The 13,859-nt window shown below is 44.8% G+C and overlaps 1 protein-coding gene across 1 annotated transcript in view; it reads left to right on the forward strand.

Moving 5' to 3' along the window:
• Positions 1-13,859, forward strand: part of LAMC2 (laminin subunit gamma 2) — a 61,550-nt gene that overhangs the window by 18,734 nt on the left and 28,957 nt on the right. Inside the window, exons 2-3 of the mRNA XM_002760282.7 lie at positions 4,950-5,138; positions 12,344-12,479. Of these exons, the coding sequence (XP_002760328.5) occupies positions 4,950-5,138; positions 12,344-12,479 (325 nt within the window). The remainder of the gene's footprint in view (positions 1-4,949; positions 5,139-12,343; positions 12,480-13,859) is intronic.

The raw sequence follows: 13,859 nt of genomic DNA on the forward strand, positions 1-13,859 counted from the left end.
ACCTATGTGTTGTGGCGCATATCTGTGACCCCAGCTACCCGGGAGGCTGAAGTGAAAGGATGGCTTGAGCCCACGAGGTTGAGGCTGCAGTGAGCTGTGATCACACCACTGCACTCCACTCTGGGTGACAGAGTGAGACTCCATCTCAAAAATAAAACAAAAGAAAATAGGCCAGGTACGGTGGTACACACCTGTAATTCCCAGCACTTTGAGAGGCTGAGGTAGGCAGATTTCTTGAATCCAGGAGTTTAAGACCAGACTGGGCAACATGGTAAAACCTTGTCTCTACAAAAACAGAAACCAAACAAACAGAAAAAAAAAAAAATTTGTTCAGTGTGGCGGCACATGCCTGGAGTCCCAGCTACTTGGGAGGCTGAAGTTGGAGGATCGCTTGAGCCCAGGAGGTCGAGGCTACAGTGAGCTGAGATTGTGCCACTGCACTCCAGCTTGGGAAAGAGAGTGAGATCCTGTCTCAAAAAAATTGAAATTAAAATGAAATAAAAGAAGGACACCCATTGTTTTCAAAGTAGAGCTTTAGATGAGGAGAGACAGATGAGAGGGACATGATATAAAAAGATTGTAACAAGTTTATCTATTTTGAAGAGATAGCTCTGAATAAATATATTATAATCGGCCTTATGAAGTTAACTTTTACCACCAAAAAGTATGTTCTTGCTTTTTTCTTTTTTGAGACAGAATTTCGCTTTTGTTGCCCAGGATGGAGTACAATGACACAATCTTGGCTCACTGTGACCTCCACCTTCCAGGTTCAAGTGGTTCTCCTGCCTCAGCCTCCCAAGTAGCTGGGATTACAGACACCTGCCACCATGCCCAGCTAATTGTTATATGTTTAGTAGAGCTGGGGTTTCACCATGTTGGCTTGACTGGTCTCAAATTCCTGACCTCAGGTGATCCACCCTCCTCCACCTCCCAAAGTGCTGGGATTACAGCCATGAACCACTATGCCCAGTCCATGTTCTAAATAAGAAAGGCACAATGAGAAATCTGTAGTTATTTTGAGATTGCTTCCAAAAGGCATCTAGAGCAGGGAAGGCTTTAGGGTGTTGGGTTAGCCAGATGAAGAACCTCACAGGACCGCTGAACAGTGAATTTAGCTCCAGTACATACATAGTCATGTACTTGGTACAAATTTCACAGCACATGACAGCTGTGTGGCACATCTGTTGGAGATCCAAAAAATCAGTTTCACAAGAATTGGTTGGGAAAGATTCAGCTTGGCACTAGTTCTGAGAAAAGCCCTGGGACTTTGAATTGTGTGCAACTGTAATATGCTGTAAGTTCATTAAAATGTTAGTCTTTGCCCATGGGATAAAAATATCTAGTCCTGTTAAAAGCCAAGCTGTTCAAATCACACTTGAAGTACTGATCATTGAAGAAGGACACTGGAAATTAGAATTTGTTTCTAGGATGGCAGACAAGAAGAATCTGGAAATTATGACACAGGAAGTGGTTGAAAGACTTGGAGATGACAGATCTCTAGTTTAACTCAAACAGTAAAACACTAAGGAGGGAGGTGTCATAGTTATCTTCAGATTTGCCAAAGCCTGATGATGCAGGACACTTTGGATGTAAAACAACATCCAAAGTTTTTGTCTATTGGATAAATCAAAGAATGAAAAGAGAGTAGGGGTGTGTGTGTGTGTGTGTGTGTGGTCTGTGTCTGTGTGTGTGTGCATGAATGTTGTATGTATGTGTGTGTTGTGTGTGTATATTGTTTTTCAGGGAAGAGCAAAAACACATGATGAAAATTACAGGGAGAGAGGTAGATTTAAAACACCATAAAAATGTTTCTGTTAGCAAAAACCAAGCGGAATGACCCTCTATTAGGGATTTATGAAAAGAATGTCTCCATGCAATGGGAAACTCAATTTTTGAGAAGGAACATAAAATGGAACATCTGGGAGCAAATTGTATCTTTGCCATTTAGCTGTGTGACCCTAGAGAAGATATGCAGTCTCTCTGAGTATCCGTTTCTCCACCTATTTAATGGGGATAATAAAACCCATGTTAAAATGTTGTTGTGAGACTTAACCGAGCTAATTAATGTAGAGCCCTAGAAACAGAGTACGCTTTGGATAGATACTAGCTGACTTTTCTAGTTTAAATGCCATCCAAAGTAGAAAGAAAGAAATTATCTTAAGGCAGTCACTTAGCAGGTCCATTAAATGTACATGGTCATGGCCGGGTGCAGTGGCTCACGCCTGTAATCCCAGCACTTTGGGAGGCAGGGGCAGGCGGATCGCCTGAGGTCAGGAGTTTGAGACCAGCCTGACCAACATTGGTGAAACCCCATATCTACTAAAAATATAAAAATTAGCTGGGGGTGGTGGCATGTACCTGTAATCCCCTCAGGAGGCTGAGGCAAGAGAATCACTTGAACCGGGGAGGTTGCAGTGAGCTGAAATTGCACCACTGCATTCCATCCTGGGTGACAGAGCAAGACTCCATCTCAAAAAATAAATAAATAAATAAGTATGTGGTCCCCTTGTATCATCAGTGCCTGACACAGAGCCTGCACAGGGAGCCACGCAGAAGGTCTGTTGACTTTGTCAGCTCTATGGGTAAGTCACGACCCTGGTTCTCTATGTGGCAGCATGGCCAACAGACACAGCCTGCCTAGGGAAGAGAGGAGAGGCAGGTTTTGGCATCAGGCAGAGGTTCAAATCTCAGTTCCCTACTGGGTCCAGTTACTTCATCTTTCCAAGCTTCATGTTTCTCTTCTGAGGCAGTACCTTCTGTGGTAGTACCTTCTGTAGCAGTACCTTCTGTGGTAGTACCTTCTGTGGTAGTACCTTCTGTGGCAGTACCTTCTGTGGTAGTACCTTCTGTGGCAGTACCTTCTGTGGCAGTACCTTCTGTGGTAGTACCTTCTGTGGCAGTACCTTCTGTGGTAGTACCTTCTGTGGCAGTACCTTCTGTGGCAGTACCTTCTGTGGTAGTACCTTCTGTGGTAGTACCTTCTGTGGCAGTACCTTCTGTGGTAGTACCTTCTGAGGCAGTACCTTCTGTGGTAGTACCTTCCGAGGCAGTACCTTCTGTGGTAGTACCTTCTGTAGCAGTACCTTCTGTGGTAGTACCTTCTGTAGCAGTACCTTCTGAGGCAGTACCTTCTGTGGTAGTACCTTCTGAGGCAGTACCTTCTGTGGTAGTACCTTCTGAGGCAGTACCTTCTGTGGTAGTACCTTCCGAGGCAGTACCTTCTGTGGTAGTACCTTCTGTAGCAGTACCTTCTGAGGCAGTACCTTCTGTGGTAGTACCTTCTGTGGTAGTACCTTCTGAGGCAGTACCTTCTGTGGTAGTACCTTCCGAGGCAGTACCTTCTGTGGTAGTACCTTCTGAGGCAGTACCTTCTGTGGTAGTACCTTCTGTAGCAGTACCTTCTGTGGTAGTACCTTCTGTGGTAGTACCTTCTGAGGCAGTACCTTCTGAGGCAGTACCTTCTGTGGTAGTACCTTCCGAGGCAGTACCTTCTGTGGTAGTACCTTCTGAGGCAGTACCTTCTGTGGTAGTACCTTCTGTGGTAGTACCTTCTGAGGCAGTACCTTCTGTGGCAGTACCTTCTGTGGTAGTACCTTCTGTGGTAGTACCTTCTGTAGCAGTACCTTCTGTGGCAGTACCTTCTGTGGTAGTACCTTCTGTGGCAGTACCTTCTGAGGCAGTACCTTCTGTGGCAGTACCTTCTGTGGTAGTACCTTCTGTGGCAGTACCTTCTGTGGTAGTACCTTCTGTGGCAGTACCTTCTGTGGTAGTACCTTCTGTGGCAGTACCTTCTGTGGTAGTACCTTCTGTGGCAGTACCTTCTGTGGTAGTACCTTCTGAGGCAGTACCTTCTGTGGTAGTACCTTCTGAGGCAGTACCTTCTGTGGTAGTACCTTCTGTGGCAGTACCTTCTGTAGCAGTACCTTCTGTGGCAGTACCTTCTGTGGCAGTACCTTCTGTGGTAGTACCTTCTGTGGCAGTACCTTCTGTGGTAGTACCTTCTGAGGCAGTACCTTCTGTGGTAGTACCTTCTGTGGCAGTACCTTCTGTGGCCTGCATGAAACCGCATATGCAAAGGCACTTGATATTCTTTTCCCAGAGGGATCTTCTTTACAATCCAGGGAGGCAGATAATGCAGTCTATATAGAAGAAAAAAGAAGATTCAGAAAATGGATGTGCCCGAGGAAACAGCAGAATTGGTGTTTGATCCTTTCCTTTTAACCTGACAGCCCATCATCTTGACGCAAACATTTTTTGGTGTCTCAGCTTCCCGGGTACTCTGCTGGGTGTTTCTGTGTGTCGCCTCCTTTGCCGTTCGGGTCCCCGTGAAGATGTTAGTCACTCTGTGAGTCTCTTTGGAACATCTGCAGGATGGGCTTCCTGAACACTTGAGAAAGGTCATTCTTCATGGGCCACCTGGCTTTGGGAGGAGACACCTGCCCAGATAGTCATGTCTGCTCTTCGTCTTGATGGGCACCGAGGGATGAGTGTTGTGTATCTTGAGCAGCGACACCATGGGCTGGTAGACAGCTGTGCTGAGTCCACAGCTACCCATCCTCAGGTCTCTTTCAGCCCACAGACTTGCTCTATGGGATTGCAATGTTTTTAAATGAACTCCTTGCAAACATTTAAATCAGAAGTATCTGCATAAAAATATAATTTCACATTTTGGGTTTCTCTTGAGGAACAGGACAGCCTGGCAATGCTGAGCCCACATTCTCCCAGGCAGCAGCCCACCAGCACTGCATAGTGGCTGCTTCCTTTAAATGGAACAGATGTCCTTGGGTCTCCTCACTGCCCACTGCACTCCCTTACCTTCCTCCATCAAGTAGTTTAGATGACCATATAGTACTCATGCATAATTTCTATCAATTTGAACAAAAACACCTGCTAGAACTGTTCCCAAGGTGTTTTTTTCTGACAATCTCTTTTGTACTCTTCCTCCCCAGTCTGTGATTGCAATGGGAAGTCCAGGCAGTGTATCTTCGATCAGGAACTTCACAGACAAACTGGCCATGGATTCCGCTGCCTCAACTGCAATGACAACACTGATGGCATTCACTGCGAGAGGTGCAAGGACGGCTTTTACCGGCACAGAGAAAGAGACCGCTGTTTGCCCTGCAATTGTAACTCCAAAGGTAGCTGAAAAGCGGGGAAAGAGGGAGAGGGACATGGAGTGGTGGGGGCATAAGCGGGAAGGAAGGAGGGAGGAAAAGAAGAAGGAAGGGAACAAGGGAGGAAAAAAGAAAACCGGGGAAACAAGCAGGCCAAGAGGGAGATGTTCCGCTTCAGGGGCAACCCAAACCTAACAGACACAGGTCTTTCTAGCAGTTTCAATCTGAAAGGAAACATGTTTCTCTTAAGTAGGGGTTGGTGGAACCAATGGGACCTTTAGGGCATGTTGTCTTGAATTCTAATACCAAGGGTCACATTATTAACTTTTCCAGGCAGATGACAAAGGAAGCTCGCACTCTTCCAGGGATCGTTCTTCATGTTCATAACTATTTGTTCGACCAACCTCTTGAAAAATAAGGAATTAGATCTGTTTCTTGTGCTGTGCTAGGTGCTAGCAATATGAAGTCATACTAATAAAGGACACAGACAAGTAAATAGGAAAATTAAATTCTTTCATTAGGTTGCTAACAAGAGAAAACAAAATAACAAATAGGAAGCACCCAATAGGGTGTCTGGTTCATAGGAGAGCTAGTTTTTTTTTTTTTTTTTTTTTTAAGTATCCCACCCAGTGCTATATTCATAGAACTGTAGGTCTTTGCTGTGCACACAGATACACACACTCTGCTATATTCATTATGGACAGATAGTAAAGACAAGTTAGCAAATGTAAAGGAGGAGAGAGAAGTGATTCTGTAAGTAAGATTTTTTTGATGACCCATTTGTCTATTATCTTTTTTTATTATTATTTTTATTTATTGATTGATTTATTTATGAGACGCAGTTTTGCTCGTGTTACCCAGGCTGGAGTGCAATGGCGCAATCTCAGCTCACCACAACCTCTGCCTCCTGGGCTCAGGCAATTGTCTCGCCCCAGCCTCCTGAGTAGCTGGGACTACAGGCATGCGCCACCACGCCCAGATAATTTTTGTATTTTTAGTAGTGACGGGGTTTCACCATGTTGACCAGGATGGTCTCGATCTCTTGGCCTCGTGACCCACCCTCCTCGGCCTCCCAAAGTGCTGGGATTGCAGGCGAGAGCCACCGCGCCCGGCCTTGTCTATTATCTTTCTTAGCATTATCTACTTTTCTTTTCTAGAAAGTGTTTAAGAGCATCTATGATGTATATTGATCCACTTAAAGCATATAGCCTTACTGCATGGCAAGGACTTAGTGTAATAGGTCTGTAGATCCAATTCATAGCTGCAGCTTGAAGGAATCTAAAAATGGGCAGATTCTGGGGCAGCCATGAGTTGCTGGTAGAGTGGGTTGGGAGTCTTATAGAAAACTGGGTGACCCTGTGGTGAGATAGACCTATATCCCACCAGCCACCCCCCAGATTCACGTAATGATATGGTTTGACTCAGATTTGCTTAGCTTTGTAGTGTAGAATCTGCATCCAGAATCATTTGGACTTCGAAGTCCTCCCTATGAATCAAAGAACTTCATAAAAAAATTAAAAAGCAAATTGTTCCATTTTAATGGGCATTTAAGCTCTCCGAAGAGCTCCTATCGCCTTAGGTCATGTGGCGTCTTTGTGAGTCACCAGAGTTGGGTCATCCCAGTGAAATGATGAGTGAGAATGAAACTAGAAATGTAATTGGCTCAGCTGGAAAGCCTGGCCCGAAGACAAGGTTATTAGTCTCAGGGTAGACCAGGATCCTGCTGCCTAGCACAGAGAGATGGTAAAGAAGGATTTACCATGCCATCTCTTCTGCTTCAGCATGTAGTCTACTGCTTGCCCAGTGATAGAGAAACTGGCTCCTTCTTTTTATTTGCGGAATAGATATCCCAGACTCAGTGGGAACAGCTTGGTAGGAAGTGGTGCAGCTCAATATTGATTTATGTCTTACATGACAGTTAGCATGTGGCATGTGCTGGCCCTGTGCCAGGCACTTTTCTAGATGCTTTTAATCCAGTAATTAATTAATCTTCACAAATGACCTTATAAAAAGGAGGCTATGTTTTTGTTTTTGTTTGTTTTTTTCCATTTCACAAATGATGTAGCAGAGACTTAGGTAGGGAGGGAAGAAACTTGTGCAAGGTTATAGAGCTAAGGGGCAGAGTAAGAGTTCAGGAGCAGGTTTGTTGACATTGACGGTAATAATGTAGAGTACAGTGGTGGGTTATGGGGCCAGGCAGCCTGGGTGCAAATCTGGACACAACCACCACCACTAGGTCACTCTGGGCAGGTTCCTTAACCTCTTGGTGCTCCAGCATCCTCATCTGTTGGAGAGAGATCATGATATTCACGTCACGGGATCCTGCAGAGACAAAATGGTGTGTGACAAGCACATGGCAGGCAACTCAGTAAATTGTTAATTGATGTAGTTGTTTTTCTTATGAAGACAGCGGGGAAACTGAGACCTAGGAAAGTTACTGAATGGCCTAAAGTCTTCCAGCCACTGATTGCAAGAACTACAGTTGTAAGCCAGATCTTCCGACCAAGAATAGTTCTCTTATTCCCTCCATATAAAAGAAAAAAAATCAGAGTGGCCTTTTTCTATGCCCAAAAGGAGCCTATGTGTACACAAAAAGCTCAATGGATATTATTTCCTAAGATCTGACTCTGCTTTATAATTTTCCCAAACGTTTTCATAGGTGATGTCCTTTTCAGTCCTCATAACAGTCTGACAACATGTTGTTAACACATCCCACATCCCCTGTTAAAGAGATGAAGAAACCAAACTTTCAGGGTCCAAATTGCCAAGGCTGAAAGACCCTCTGGTGGCAGAGATTGTTCCCAGCATGCGCTGTCCCCAGCTACTCCCAGCTGCACATGTCACTAGACCACTGGCACAAGTTGAATTCCCTGTGTGATTTCTCAGTCTCCCAATTAGCCAGAGCTTATTTTTCACTCTCAGATAATAACCTGACAGGGGAGTTTGTTGTATATTTAATTTCAAATGCAAAAGAACATGTCTTACCACAAAAATGCTGTCATTTTATGTATGTCAAATGAAGCCAATGGCATTAATAAACCCAGAGCAGTCACCAATTTCGGACTTTACATTGATTTCCCATAAATGTAGCAACTAGGCTTATTTTTAGATGATGACTTTGCAGGCTCAGTAACAGGGCTGACTTAGCTTCAGCTCTTCCAACCCCATATTTAAGCCCTGATAACCTGTTGCAAGTACTTTGAAATTCACTGTGTGTGAAAGTTTCTTCCTCCCATGACAGCTAAAGTTTTGAGGTCTATGTGATATTGGACTTTCTTAAGTTTATTACTTTTTTACATATCTATGATGCTGACAGTATATTCAGACTCTAACATAGTTATTATTTAAGACATTTTTTAAATGCAAGTGTATATATTTTTAAAAGGATTCTCAAAAGGATATAAACTATCTTGGTTTATATTTTCTTATTTATTTGTTTTGTTTTTATTGGGTTTGTTGTTGTTTTGAGACAGGGTTTCACTCTGTGGCCAAGGCTGGAATGCAGTAGCCCCATCATGGCTTCCTGCAGCCTCAAACTCCTGGGCTCCTGCAGTCCTCCTGCCTCAGCCTCCTGAGTAGCTGGGATTAGTGATGTGTTCCACCATGACCGACTAATTTTTAATTTTTTTGTAGAGACAGAGTCTATGTTGCCCAGGTCAGTCTCAAATTCCTGGGCTCAAGCAACCCTCCTGCCTCAACCTCCCCTAACTGCTAGGATTACAAGCATTGGCCACTATGCTCGGCCCTAAAGTTTAAATATTAATCATTTTTAATACCTTCCTGAGTCTTTAAATGCATGTGGACCATATCTACATAAACCATGAATGTGCTTACTGGGACACGAATTTGAAACAGGAAGTTATTCCTTATCTATTCTTTAAAACCAATTGTTCATCCCTAAGTACAGTTCATGATGTGGAAACTGGGGCAGGTGGTTTTTTGTTTTTTGTTTTTGAGTGAGACTTTGAAGACCCAGTGCTATTATTTTGAAAGTTTTGGAGCATGAAATAAGTTAGTTATATTCGTAATTAGAGCCTGCATTACCGTCCTCCCCACTTTATAAAAATAATTGACATCTGAAAAACTACTGCAGGGAGAGTTTTCTGAAGTAGAAAGTGTAAGTGCCATTAATTTGAGTGGGGGAAAATGTGTTTCTGGTCCCCAAATCAGCATCCATTCATGTTAAAAACAACCAAATTTCATCTTGAGGGACTTCTATTTAATGCGACTTATCAGGGCATTATTCAAAAAGAAACTTTCCTTCCTTCTGCTGACTACTCACAGAGCAATGAGCACGAAGTCTCTAAACATCAAACCAAATAGGCTGTCTTCATTCTCATCTCGTTTACATGCTCTCTTGCCTTAAGCTCTGAAAACCTTCCTTCTCTCCTCCTCCCCTCACCCTCCTTAGACTCTCCTCCCTGCCTTCCATTGCTCACTGTTCGATTAGACCCTATCCTGAGACTTCTCCCTCTCTGGTCATCCTCGCTCTTAATAGATGGGCTCTATCTCTGTCCTCACCACTTCCTGTCCTTTCTCTATCTGCTTCTGGACTGATCTCACATCTACTATGGCTTCCTATTCAGCCTGTGTGTTGAGGGCTCTTAGATCTTCATCTCTAGACTCTGAGCTCCAGATGAACATTTCCACCTTTATATGCCCCTGGAGACTCCAGTTGTATATCCAAAACTAAACTGATTATCTTCTCTTGATGATTCAACCTGAGATCCTGGTCCTCCTCCTGCCTTCCCTGGTTGGCAAATAGCATCACAGTCCAGCCAGGTGTGCACTCTGGGGACCTGAGTGTTATCAATGTGATCCCTTCTCCCTCATCATTCCTAACCCAAGAGTCACTAATTTTTGTGTTCTATATCTACAGTGGCTCTCACAATGCTTCCCTCCTTTTCTTCTCACCTAGACCCCTCTAATCCAGGCCATTATGGTATAGGAGGAGACAAGCTAGTCTTGCCTTTTCCACGCCACCTGCAGACTGCTCTAGCATTTTCTTTCTAACTGCAGGTCTGAACTTGTCACTGCCTGCCTAAACCTCTGAGAGTTCCTATTATGCAGAAATTGATCTGTTATTCTGCTGTGAACTTTTAATTCACTACTAAATAGCATGAGCTAATACATATAAAGTGCCTAACTCAACATCTAAGGAGGTGCTCAAAAAATGTCATTTATGTTATCACTGAAGGCCCCTGCAAGCCTTACAAAGTTGACGTGTAGATGTTCATTGACTCAAACTGTGAATGTGACTCATTTATTTCACATTCCACATGCTGCATAAAGTCTTCATACAGCACAGAACTGATATCTTTATTGATTTGAATTCTACTAGTGAATTAAAAGTTCACAAAAAGACAACAGATTTAAAAAACAAACATGTAGAGACTGGTCAATGTTCCCTTGGCTTCATTAGGCTCTGAATAGCCTAATCATTACAGATACTTAAAATAGACAGATTATTTTACAATTCCACTGAACTGCAGGGGAATGATAAGGTAGCTGAGGTGTACCCAGCTAGCTTTCCACCTCATCTTTTGGCTTTCTCACAGCTCCTTCCACAACAGCCCAGCCCTCCTCCTTGGCATACACACATTAATTGAACAGATTTCTGGGCACCTGCTTCATATCAGGCATGATGCTGGGCAGTGGGAATATGGAAGGTGACATAAGGTGAGAGCATCCTAAGTCAAGTAGGGCTGAGGACTGGGGTAGGTGTGAGATGGGATTTTAGATGCAGGAGTCAGAGAAGATTTCTCTAGAAAAGTAATATTTAATCAAGACCTGAGTGCTGAGAATGTGCCAACTAGGGAAAGTTTAAGGAAAGGGCATTCCAGACCGAGGGAGCAGGAAGTGCAAATACCTTGAGGGAAGCTGCATAACACTTTGCCTGAACCAAGAGAGCTGGGTCACTGGAACTTAGTGAAGGAGGTTAAGAGATGAGGTAAGAGAGGTAGGAGCTCTCAGGCTGTGATAGAGTCGGTGTCTTATTCCGCTAAGAGTGGGGGGCCACCAGAGGACCTAAATATCTGAGTTACATTTTAAAAGAACATCTGGCTTCTCTGTGGAGTGTGCAGAGGCAAGGATGGAGTCAGGGAGGAGAGCATGAGGCAGGGCCCGGGTGAGAGAAGGTGGAGGCTGGAACAGGAGTGAGTGTGGAAAGGCAGGTGGTGAGACGTGGCGGCATCCCACAGTGACACATTTTGTTGCCTTGAATTTTTCACGAACGTTCAATCTGAGAGGACCCATTTACGACTAAGAGCGTATCTGTAAAAAGCAGAATCATAATACAAGTACATGCTGGGCATGGTGGCTCATGCCTGTAATCCCACTTTGGGAGGCCGAAGAGGTGAATCACGAGGTCAGGAGTTCAAGACTAGCCTGGCCAATATGGTGAAACTCCATCATCACTAAAGATACAAAAATTAGTGGAGTGTGGTGGCAGTAGTAGTCCCAGCTGCTTGGGAGGCTGTAGTAGTCAGTCTGTAGTCCCAGTAGTCCCAGCTGCTCGGGAGGGTGAGGCAGGAGAGAATCGCTTGAACCCAGGAGGTGGAGGTTGCCGTGAGCGGAGATCACACCTCTGAACTCCAGCCTGGGTGACAGAGCGAGACTCTGTCTCAGACAAAAAAAAAAGAAAAAGAAAAAGAAAAAAGACTAGTACAGTCCTCTAGGTAAGACATACAGGGTACATCTCACAGGGGGCGCGCCGCAGAGGAGACTCTCCAGCACTCCTGGCAGGTGGATAGTTTTGATTAATAGGCCTTTTTATGCCCTTAAAAATCATACCATAAAAGCACTGACCCTTAAAGGATGGCTTTGCCCGCCAGGGATAAAGGAGAATGTTGTCCACTTTCCAATGCAGACCCTCTTCTAGGAGGCCAATGTGCTCCTTCACAAATTTTCCTTGAGAGCTTAAGATTTGATGGATTCTTTTAAAAAGCAGTGCTATATGCTATCTACCGTTAAAATCAGAGCAGACAGACAAAGAAGAATGCTTTTATGAGTAATTTAATTCCTCTCCGTGAGGAAGACATCCTCAGCTGTCAGCACCGTCCCTGGCGGGTGGAAGAATACTCAGGTGATGTGAAGTGACCGTTGAAGGCAGCAGCTGATCCTTCTCACTTGTGTTTATGGAGCACCCATAAGGTGACAGTTGCTTCCGATGCCATATAAATTAAATATTTCCTCTTCTTCTTTCCTTTCCCCTACCTTGTTGGTTTCAGGTTCTCTTAGTGCTCGATGTGACAACTCCGGACGGTGCAGCTGTAAACCGGGTGTGACAGGAAGCAGATGCGACCGATGTCTGCCAGGCTTCCACATGCTCACGGACGCGGGGTGCACCCAAGACCAGACACTGCTGTGAGCGTCTGCATCCCACCTTTGCTGTCACTAACTTGGTTATGGCAATTATATAAACCTTAGCAACCACTTGTATTTACTGAGCCCCTATCCTGTGCCAAACAGTGCTTTGAGAGTACGTGATGTGGGATATCCACTTTAACCCTCACAATACCCCTAAGAGGTTGGGATTATCATTATATGCATTTCAAAGATAAGAAACTTAAGCCATGTGAGGTTAAGTAGCCCGATGTTACTGGTGAGGCTGGACCTAATACTTCAGCTCAGAGTTTTGGCTGCAGAGCCCATGTTCTTCACCTTGGCGATTGCTTCCCTCTAGATGAACTAGAAGGGAGGAGGCAAAGAGTCCTTCAACTAACCTGGGACCCTAGGACCATTTTGGCCTCAGTGAATTTGGGTAGAATTTTTCTGCATCATCTTGATCCCCTTTAGTTTGGAATGTCCTGTATCTCAGCTCAGATTTCTTTTGGAAGGTGAGTATGCATTAAACATCACATGACCAGTCTGCAGAGATGCAGAGCTGGTAAGTGTTGGGATGGCTTGGCGGGGCCTTGGCAGTGAAGTGTTGGGCATTGGCGAGCAAGACTCCCACAGAGGAGGTGCATCCTGTTGCTCACTTTGCTGGCTCCTTGCTGGGACAGAAACTGCCCTCCAGCCATACTGCATTGTCCCAGTTATCAAGGTTCCAAGTTGTCTTTCTCTCTGGCCATTGTTCTGGTCCAGTCTTCCCTGATCCTTTCAGATGGCCTTCAGAGATCACCCCTGCCCCACTTCTCTTTTGTAACTCTTTGAAAACACAACCCTCGATTAGCTCCACCCCCCAACTCATAATGAGATAAAGCTTATCAAGGTCCTGCAAGGCCCTAGTCCCTCTCCACCCTCAACCTAGGTGCATCCTGGAGTGCTCTGCCTTCCCCAGAGCCGCGCAGTGCCTCCTGCTTCATCCCCACCCCACTATCTTGTCACAGAGGCCTTCCTGCACCAGTCCCACCCCTCTGTGTTCTCACTCTGTTGTTTCACTCCATATCTTGCTTTCTATTCATGCTTGTCCATTTTTCCCACTGAAATGTAAGCCCCGAGTGGCTCTGTCTTGTTTGCTTCTGTGTCCCCATGCTTGGAGTGGGAAGAGGCACCTTGAGGGTGCTCAGTGCACCTGCAGCTGGCCCTGTGCCTGCTGCCCTTGCAATCCACACAGCTGCCCTGCCACAGGGCTCCTATGGAATGCGGACTGTTTCTATTTCTCTTAGCATCCCTGGTTCTGAGCACCCAGTAGATGCTGAATACGTGTTTGTCAAATGGTCCAGATCAGCAGTAGAGAGGGAGCTAAGAAGGAAGGAGGCCATGAGAATTCAAAGATAACAATTGGCAAAGGAATTCTAG

Source organism: Callithrix jacchus, chromosome 18 (assembly GCF_049354715.1).
Source record: "Callithrix jacchus isolate 240 chromosome 18, calJac240_pri, whole genome shotgun sequence".
Lineage (NCBI taxonomy): Eukaryota > Metazoa > Chordata > Mammalia > Primates > Cebidae > Callithrix > Callithrix jacchus.